General features: G+C 35.8%; 1 protein-coding gene across 1 annotated transcript in view; it reads left to right on the plus strand.

Annotated features, from left to right (window-relative positions):
- The window catches only part of LOC126100306 (calcium/calmodulin-dependent protein kinase kinase 1), a 449,773-nt gene extending 442,155 nt beyond the window's left edge, over positions 1 to 7,618 (plus strand). Inside the window, exons 10-12 of the mRNA XM_049910915.1 lie at positions 2,881 to 3,048; positions 4,821 to 4,954; positions 6,091 to 7,618. Coding sequence (XP_049766872.1) covers positions 2,881 to 3,048; positions 4,821 to 4,954; positions 6,091 to 6,205 — 417 coding nt within the window. The 3' untranslated portion in view covers positions 6,206 to 7,618. The remainder of the gene's footprint in view (positions 1 to 2,880; positions 3,049 to 4,820; positions 4,955 to 6,090) is intronic.
- Positions 7,619 to 10,873: the final 3,255 nt, after the last annotated feature.

Here is a 10,873-nt window from a genome sequence, read left to right on the forward strand (position 1 = left end):
GTAATTTCACAATAATATGTGATTAATATCTACAACAACTATGAAAATACTTCGTTTTACTGCAGCTTACTCAACAAAACCTTATGGTTTACAAATACAAATGCTTCATTCACCTTTGAGGATATTTACTCAAAATCAGTGTCATCAAAGCTAAAAAAATAAATACATAAGTAATTAAAAATAGTCAGGCAAGTATCACTGTGTCCAAGGAAGGATGAATTGATTGTAGAGTAATAATCTATAAGGATGCAGTTCTCATGGATGTGAAGGGCTATCCTTATCTTTTATTGAGAAAGGTTTAAAACCTCAATGTTTTACATAATGAGGTGCTAACAGTGGATTTACATTCACTTAGTAAAGACTTCATGAAAGAATACATCCTGATATCCTGATTGTGATGGGTAGGCCAGACAATAATATTGACACAGATCCTGGGTTCATTGTAAAGCATGGCCTCCTAAAGACAGCATCAGCAGCAAGACATACCAGTGTTGAGTTTGTATCTTTTTAAGATGCCATGACCAATCTTTTTAAGATGCCATGACCAATCTTTTTAAGATGCCATGACCAACCTCATTTCAACTCTTTTGTCAGGAGAGTTAATTTGGAGTTGGAACAACTGCTTATGTCGGATTCAGGGTTAGAGCAGTCTGACCAGAGTGACCAGAAATAGTGGTTGTGTGTGCATGAGTCATGCCTACATGTGTCAATGTTGTTCTTTCTTTTCTGAAGATGGTTTTGGCCAAGAGCTCAGTGTCTGACAATCGATTTTTTGGGCCGGTCTGCAACTCAGCATATCTTTGTGCTGAGTAGCAATCTATACTTTTCACAATTGTTAATATTCTGACCTGGACTGTCCATTCCTTAAATCTACATTTATTTATTAGTATGCATTGGAGGGAAGCAAAAGGAGTCCTTTATTACCTCAAGTGTACTATGAATTAGGCATTGTGTTCAACAAAGAAGATTTTAAAGATTGGCATGTTACTGATTTTATTGACTCAAATTTTGCAGATGCTTTAACTACTAGGTTGTTACAATATGGGAGTCCTCATCCATTGGAGGAAATAATTTTTTTTCATAACCAGAGTTCTGTTACCCTGCTTACAAAGTCTTGTGGTATATTCTAGATCAAAATGTGTTCATGCTGAAGCACAGTTTATTACTGAATGTGTCAAAACAAATGGGCCTGTTGTTAAGCACTTGCACTGAATGGGAAAACCTGCTGAGATATTAGTTAAACCACTTGCTAGGAAACAAGGAATGTAACTTATTGACAACTTGAATGCTGGCATGTTACTGATTTTATTGACTCAAATTTTGCAGATGCTTTAACTACTAGGTTGTTACAATATGGGAGTCCTCATCCATTGGAGGAAATAATTTTTTTTCATAACCAGAGTTCTGTTACCCTGCTTACAAAGTCTTGTGGTATATTCTAGATCAAAATATGTTCATGCTGAAGCACATTTTATTACTGAATGTGTCAAAACAAATGGGCCTGTTGTTAAGCACTTGCACTGAAAGGGAACACCTGCTAGGAAACAAGGAATGTAACTTATTGACAACTTGAAATTGTCACCAGGTTATGTAGTAGTGTTGCTACATTGGTAATCTGGCAGCTTATTTCATCTCTGATGTAATTATATACGAGTTGCTAGACCTTTTTTGTTTTAGTTCATTTGTCATCTGTTTAAATGATGAAATGTTGATGTGTGAGTATAAGTATAATGAATTACATAATCATTGTTTATCCACACCATAATAAACACCAGCACATTCTAACAAACTTTCATGAGTGGTGAACACCATTAGTTACATCTGTCAGAGCAGCATCTTGTTTTAGGGTAGGGAGAAGAGAAAAAATAAAGTTTTGAGAGAGGCTAGGATTGAAACAAACCTTCAGTATGAGAAAGAAACTAAACAGTGTGATCCCAAAACACTGCATTGGCATAATAGAGCACTTTCCATCATGTGCCTCAATATAAAATGCTAAATGGTTTTGAGACATGTCTAGTGCAGGTGAGCTTTAATGAATTTTTGGAAAGCTGGAATTGCTGAAAGAAACTGTAAACATGCTGAATCTGTCAGCTTCTGTACAAGCTTGTGCTGCAACTGTAGCTGTTGTTTCCAGAGCTTGAAACCCCTTGTCATTCCTTGTTGGAACTCTCAGCAAAGTAGCCTGACAAGTACTAGTCCAGCACAGGGTGGAATGCAGTTCCAGAAAAGTCCTTATTGTCACTGTTGTAAGTGTTCTTGTTCCACAACAGAGATTTGATTGAGCACAAATTATGTACAAATAAATCACAGAAAGTAATAACTCCTGACTATAAGGGAAATAATAAACATGAAACTTATGGAAGTGGAGACCTCTCATCTAACACAGTACTCTGGAAGTATGTTGAATAACTCACAAATTAGTGCAGGAGAACACTGATGGTAGGTTCAATTGATGAGCACTCACATATGAGCCACACTCTCAGTTCGCCCATATATCTTCAGTTTGTTCTCTGAAAACACAGCTTTTGATTGCACAGTAAGTGAAAGCAGTTCTGCATTAGGCAGGTAGCAAGTGTGTGCTAGCCAGACACTGACACTAGGTAAAAACAAAGTCCAAATAACAGCCCAAGAGAAAGCTGGACATCACAGGTTCATCATCAATAGGTACACAAGAGAGCTTGCAGTTAACTTCAGCTGGTTGTGGCAAGTTCTGCTAAATGACTTGGTACCAGATGTATCCTTCCATGCCACCTTATCAGATGTATGCATAATTATGTTGACAAATTTATTCATATGGCCAGCAGGATTACAAGAAATATGGTAAGCCTCCTGTACTTTATATTTATGACCTGATTTTAACTTGTAGCCTTGATGTAACAGGAGCACCCCTGGGTGACAGCACATGGGAAGAGCCCCCTTCCAACTGAGGAGGAGAACTGTCAGCTGGTCGAGGTCACCGAGGAGGATGTACTGCGTGTCGTGCAGTCCATCCCCAGGCTCGACACACTCATCCTTGTCAAGACTATGCTCAAGAAGCACTCCTTCCAGGCAAGTATGCCTTCCATTCTTTTATGGCTTCCTTATTGAGTCTGAATAACAGAAAAGGCTATAGGAATGATGTATGAGCCACTGTCCATCAGGCCAACATTAGTGAATGACAGAATGAGTTTTCCAAAAAAAATGCTTCTAAGCTATGTATATAGCTCAAATTGAATTCGCAAAAATCTTTTGTTGGAGAGGGTGAGCAGCACTTGATAGTTAACCCTTTAACTGCTCTGTACGCGTTAATGCATGTGCCTTTGTACCTGTCTCTGTGTGCTCTGAACATGTTTACATGCACCACCAGTTCTTCTGCCTGGTACTCTGAACATGTCTATGCAGGTAGAAAGACTGGTGGCACATTCAGAGCACACAGGGACAGGTACAAAGGCATGCGCGTTAACACATCCAGAGTAGTTAAACCGTTAAATAATGTTTTCAAATATGAAAATCTGAGTCGTAATCTGTGTAGAAGTTGTTACCACATGCTTGAATGATTGACTGTCAAGTCACTATCAAGTCTGATGTGAGTTCAGCACTACAGCTTCAGTCTCTGTTCAAGAAAATGAGCAAACACAAAATACTTAATTTAGTTCTTGATATTCATTCTAAGCCAAACTGCATAGTTAAAAACTTCAGGCTTACAGACTCATCTTTGCAGGAGATCACACAATGTGTTTAATTGCTATAAAAAACTGGCCATTAGTTTCAATAGTCTTTGTGATGTATTGAGGTTATTTCCTCCACATACATCTTTGAAACTTTAAAGTTACGTCACAAGTGCCAACACTGAAAATCATAACAACTAATGTGGACTGTAAAAATATGTCTGCCTTCTTAAACATCCAATAAATATTTCATTGTTATTTAAACAAATTGCACTTAGTCCAATGTCAATACAAGTTTTACTTTTTAGCTTCTCAATGTAAGTCGGATTTATGTTAAATATTGAACAGATGCATGGCATCTGACATTTCCACTTATTTGAAGTGATGATACCCCATAAAACTATAATTTAGAATTCCTGTTTTCATCAGTTCAAGGAATATGATCTTGGCAGTGGCTGATACACATAAAACTAAGTGTCCGACTACAAATCTGAAAGTCTTCTTCTGACTCCATTTGAGTGTAAATTATCTATTGTAGCTTGTTGCTTCTTTCATCTATGGCTCATTTATATGAAAAACGCCAAGTTGCACCATGATTTAGAGACCATATTAAATTCTAGGTCCAACTATAACTGGGTAAGTCGGGCCTTAGGACATGGAAAAGAACTAAGTGTACTTTCTCCAATAACACCATGCCTAGTAGAGCACTGCAACATTCAAACCATCCTCTGGAATCGAGGACAGTATTACATTTTTTAAGAGAAATTAATGGTTTTTTGTAGGATGGATTCCAACTCACAAACTACACCTGAATACCTTCATAATGATTCACTAACAGCATTGACTGGGGGAAGCATGGTGGATATATGATGTATGTAACTTTATGAAAAGATCAGCTTTATGAGTGCCATTTTATAATCAGTCTCTGAAGTGGATTCACAAATTTTCAGATGTGTTGCATATGTTGTTTCACATTTTCAAAGTAAACTGAAATTTATGCTTCTCTATTAACATTAATCTCAGTCATGTTCAGTAAATTTTATAGTGGCAGAAAGCTGCAACTTACAAATATAACAGCTTAGCAAGTAAAATCTTACAAATATAACAGTTTAGCAAGTAAATTGTTCTTACTTTCATGTCAGAAGCCTTAAAAGCCTTGATGTTAACTTACAGAATCCATTTGGTCGTGGAGGTCTTCGGAGAGGAGGTGCTTCTGTGGGAGCTGCTGGTTCAGACAAATCAGACAAATTCCAGAGGTCAGGACGGTCACATTCTGCACCAGGCTCCTATGATGTTGCAGCTGAAAGGTTAGGTTTGGTTTTCTTTTTGGTAGATACCAGTAGTTAGATATATCTGTACACAGACCTGCTCACTGCTATCAACAGAAATGGGATGTGTTATACCATGGAGTGCCAATCAGATATTTATAAAAATTTGTGCAATTTTTATAGCACATCACATGTAAACATCAAATGTTGATTTTACCTGAAGTTATGTATTCATAAACAGGTTACGGGGCTTTTTATAGCCCCCCACCTCTCCCCCTGTGTGCATTAGTTCACTCTTTTATTTATTCTGACATGGAAGAAAACTTCTACAAATTTCATGTTAAGGAATTTCTTGGCCTCTCTGAAACACACACTACAACAGTTCATGAAGTTTTAGCTGCTGTGCAAAAACAGTCTCCTGTCAACTGGCGAAATGAAATACAAAATCCTTGGATAACTTGTAAGAGGAGACAAAACTTGGATACATTGACACAAGCCAGAAACTTAGCCATTGTCACTGTTTGGATGTTGCAAGATGAACTGAAACCAACAAAAGTGATTCATTTATGAAGCATATCCAAGAAAGATACAACTTACGTTTTAGATTACACTGGACATGTCATGACCACTGTTTTAGAATAATGAAGCATAGTTAGTGGTGAATGGAGACAACTATTTGTTTGCCACAAGTCAGTTGTGTAATCAGGAAAAACCACTAAAAACGGTGCATAATTCTTCATCACGAAAATTCACATCAAACAATTGATTCTATGGCAGAGAAAAACATCAAATTAATGTCTGATTGTCTTCATTCACTTTTCTATTCATTCCATAATTTCAAACAATATGTACGAACAGTGATTTTCATCATGTCAAGAAACTGCCAAATCCTTCAAAAACCACTAAAATATGAGGTACCGACATTAGAGCAGAAAAAATGTTTACAGAGTTAATATCAAATGTAAAAGTGTATAAATTTTTTTGAGAACAATTAAACAATTCATACCAAAATAATACCTTTCTTTTACATTTTGAGTGAGAACTTCGCTGGTGCCTTTCATAGTAATGAAAATTTCCCTGGAATGGGGGTCTTGTGAAACTGTATTCCATTAACAATAATAATTTTTGTGAAGTTACTTCAGTGTAATGCTTATAGATTGATGTTCTTTCTGCAGGAAACTTGTTTATCAGGAAGCTCCTCTTCTGCCTTCACTTAAAGAGTCAGTGGTACCGCCAGAGACCACTCCCCCTTCAGTGCCCCAGAGTACACATGATGAGCAGAAGAGGTGAGGTCTGGGCTGAGGCAGCTGATGCCAGCTGCCTGGCCCTTCCTGACCATTTTCCTTGCAGCTGCTGACTAGCCAAGTCTTGGCTGTGAGGAAGACCTCACAATGGTGTGGCACATTTAATCCTGGTAACCCCATGGTGTTTTCAACAAGGAATTGTCTTTTTTGACATGTTAATTGATATCTGTACTAATAAAATTATTTTTCTGCACTTGTGATACCCATCAAGTATTTTATACAATTGTCTCATTTGCAACAAAACTTACAATACATATAGTTGATGGAACTATAATGTCAGCTGCCAGATGATGTATTTCATTCAGTACAATACTGATAGGCGATCAGAACCAGATTACGTTATGAACCACTTTTGTCATATATTTAGATTCTGATGTGGTGAAGTATGTACCATGCAATAGACAGATGTTTCCTAAGCTGCAACTTAACAGTGAAATGTATTTTGACTATATAGCTTTTTGCTGTCAATATTTGCTTCACAGAAAGAGTGTGTAGTCTAGATCATTTTCCCAACAAGTTGCAGAATCATAGGAGAACTGTAAACTGTGTGAAATGGGCTGCTTCCATCTTAAATTTTGTGAGAAAGAAATTAATGTAAGTTAAAACTCTCAAGAAAGAGAGAGGTAAAGGGCTGCAGTGGTTGAAAAGGAGGCTCTTGAAAAGGACATGGCTTAGAACTGACATTAGATAGATCATTTCATTAAAAATGAGCTGGTTCTTAATATATGCACTGATTCCCTAAAAAGATGCAAATTTATTTCCTTTTTTCACCACAAATTTCTCCTATGTTACTGCCTGTCCATTGTGTTTATTATTTGGTATTCTATATCTCAGAATGTTTTCAGCACAAATTCTGATGTTTGGACATTTACATACTTTTATGGTGCATCACGATTCACCCTTATAAGAGACATCTTCAAGATGTAACTTGTTCCTCTTTGGTATTGGGAGAAGGGGAGATGATCTATCTTCATGGAAATTTAACTACAGAAATCCTTGTAGAAAAATCTGGAGTTGATTTCAAAATGTTCTGCCATGTGCTAAAATTTGATCTGAATCCTTTTCAGTCAGAATGGGTGTGCAGTGCCTTGCTGTAATGAATCTGATGTCACAATCACAAATAAAATAATTGCCATCAAAAATAACAAGAGTTCATTGACATTTCAAAATTACTATATGCAGACACTATGCAAGCTACAATGTTCTTAGTTGAGCCCATGGGTGCTTGGAAATTTTCTTACCAACTATAGGTGAAGGCGAGTTGACATTGTGAAGCACAGCTAAAGCTATTGCTGGGTGGAAATTGTACACTCGAGAAGAAAACAGATGTCTTAAATCTCATGTATATTTTCTGTCATGTTTACTTTTCTGTACAACAAATGCTCATTTCCACAATAAAGCACCATTGTTGACAATGAAACAAATCAGCAGTGCCAAATCACTAACTGATTTAAATCTAAAATTTAGCTAAAATGGTTGTCCATAAGCAGGTGTTCAAGGTATATTTGTAGACACTTCCTGTGGTTTTTTATATTTTTAAAACTGATCCAAAGGAAAGTATGTAATATAATTGAATTTCTTAGTTTTTGTCTCAGATCATGCAGCTGTTAATGGCAAGAAGGAATGAAAATCATAAATTGTTAATGGGACCTCCACAGAGACTTTATACTGCTGTGATAAAGTTATATAAAATTGGTAGTTTGCAGTATTTGAAACTGGAACTGTTGAGCAGCTCTGGTGCTTGTGTTATGTTAGCAATAAAGAACAGACATTTATCTAAGGATCCAAAATTGCTGAAATATAATCAGTGGTATATTATGTGCTCATTGTTGTTCTACTGACAAGTAAAAATAACATGGAATTGAAATTAATATCGAAGCATACAAGCTATATGGAACAATTTTGTAATGTTAGCAAAAAATAAATAAAACTGGTGGTATTAATTGGGGACCAGAATATAAGAACATTATACAAAAGTTATAAGGCTCCACAATGAAATAAAGGTATACTGCATGCTGCTAAAAGCCTTTGTCAGTGGTATTTCCAGTGTTGATCTTCCATTTCTATTGTTAATACTGAAGTTATAAGCAGTTAGAAATTGTTACGCACATTTCAATTTATCCATATTGTTGGAAGGCATAACAAGAGTCAAACTGCACATAAAAGGTATGAGGTGTGTTTTCAAAACATAAGGACCAAGGTAGAAATTTTATTTTGAATGATAGATGTGTCTGAATTTCAGTGCAATTCTACAGCACTAAATATGTGATTGGTATCTGAGAGACTATAACAATATGCTTTTCATCTCGCAGACACAGAGATGATGGATACAAATTTAATCTTAGGAGACTTTTCTTCAGGTTTGTTAATAGGGAAAGAATGATACAGAGATCTGGTCTTATGTGAAACAGTATGCCTCTTGTTAATTCTTCTCATAATTTTCCCATTAATATGTGCTATTATAAAATTTGACTCATTAAGGATTGTTAAATAAGCACGGAATTAATCTTTGCACTTTAGAACAGTTTATATTTATTTTTAAGTACACGCACAATTGAATGTTTTCAGTGGTGAATGCATTTCAAGCAAGAGCAAATTAACTCTTAAAATATATATATTTTCAACATGTTCTGTAATGTAGCCACAAACTGGCATTTTTTTAAAAATAAAGGTGCTTTCAATTTCTGAAGTGTTATCTCATATCTGCAGCAGATAAACCAAGCAAATATTTTAAAATTTCTCTGTTTGTCACCATTATTTCTTTTAGTGTAAACTGATTATTTTACTACATCTGCATAACTCAAAGCATGCATTATATATATAACCACATCTCATTCAAATTGATAAATATTCTTGTGATGTCTCAGCTTATCTCGAAACCTTTATATTTGCCTCTGAAATAACAATTTCTGTCATTGTTTAAATGTGCTACTATGTCTTTCAGTCCTGTGATTAATGATGTCAGTGGCTGCCTCACACACCTTCTTGTTCTTGTTCATAACTAGGTACAAAATAAAATGTAACTGTTTTGTGGAGTGTGCCACTGGAAAAAGGAAACAATGATTCTCAGCTACATGTATTGCTCTCACTTGTTATGTCTTTTGGACTTTAAGCAGTATCTGTGTACATAAATGTTCGTGCACTGTTCTTTTTTCATGCACATATTTCTAATAAACATCTGTAATATTAGACAATCACTGTCTAGATGTTTTATAGCATTTTTATCCTAGTCATCAATAAATGTTTACAACATTTTGCATATTTATAAAAATCAATAAATTTCTCTGCATTTTCATTGTTAATAATTCTGTGCATTTTCCAATTTCCTTCTTGATACACAGTGAAACAACTTCATGGACAAATTGAACTTTCCTCAGCTTCATTTTAAGCCCAGATGAGCTTATCAGTAACTCAAATGTAAGACAGTTTATGGGAAACAGTTTAAAATAAATGGCATATTCAAATATGCACTAATAATACCAAGTTGAAGATTACCACATTTTTAGTGTGATCAAAACTTGGGTTTGTTGGTGGAAGACATAGGTACCTACACAAACGCAAACACTGGATTCACTTAACTATGGAGTTATTAAAACACCCAGACTCACCACCACTTTGTAAACAGACATCTGAAGATCCTAGAGCTTATATTGAATGAAACATACTAGATTTGCTAACATATACCTACATAGAGCCACTGCACTACAGATTACTCTGATCATGACATCATACCTGCAGAAATATAAGTATACTACTTGTCAACAACAACACATAGTCAACAAAATTGCCATACTCTACTCTCACTACTGTAGAAAAAAGAATTCAATTTAATAAGTCAATGTGATGATGATGATGATGATGATGATGATGATGATGATGATGATAGAGAGAGAGAGAGAGAGAGAGAGAGAGAGAGAGAGAGAGAGAGAGAGGGAGAGAGTAGAGAATAATAGGTATCTTGAATACTTTTACGCTCCTACTACTTGTACGGGAGACGATGAAGTAAATATTTGCTGTCACCACTTGACAAGGAATGAAGGGTGGAAGACCAAGAGACAAAGGACAAAACTCAGATTAGGCAAGGAGAGTGATGGGAATCAAACATAACATTTTGGAGGAACCATTCATACATTTGTCTGGAGCAATTTAGGGACATTACTGAAAAACTAAATCTGGATGACCAGATGGGATCTGAACTGTTATCTTCCTGAATGGAAATCCAGTGTACTAACCATTGTGCCATATGCCCACTAGCCACCAAATAGCAGAGGGCTTCCATTTTGTGTATTGAAAACTGAATGAGCCAATTGAGAAAGAGTGGAAAGTATCATTTTTCTTTTGGATGTTTGTTTCCTTTTTTCAACTAATTAAGCTACAGCTCCTTCATTGATTAATATTGGAGGTTTGCAGATATCATGCATTATTCTTTGACAAGTTCTGAGCAGATATACCTGTTGCCATTTTTGTTAGACCATTATACATTATGTTAAATTAGTAATCGTGTGTGTGTGTGTGTGTATGTGTGTGTGTGTGTGTGTGTGTGTGTCATGTGACAGTAGTGAGTACTTATAAAATTTAGTATTGTGTTTGTTCTGTATGAATGAGAGGTTTCAGGATAGTGTATCATGATGCAAGCAAATATCTTACTGTTCTT

The sequence above is a fragment of the Schistocerca cancellata genome, chromosome 9, assembly GCF_023864275.1.
Source record: "Schistocerca cancellata isolate TAMUIC-IGC-003103 chromosome 9, iqSchCanc2.1, whole genome shotgun sequence".
Lineage (NCBI taxonomy): Eukaryota > Metazoa > Arthropoda > Insecta > Orthoptera > Acrididae > Schistocerca > Schistocerca cancellata.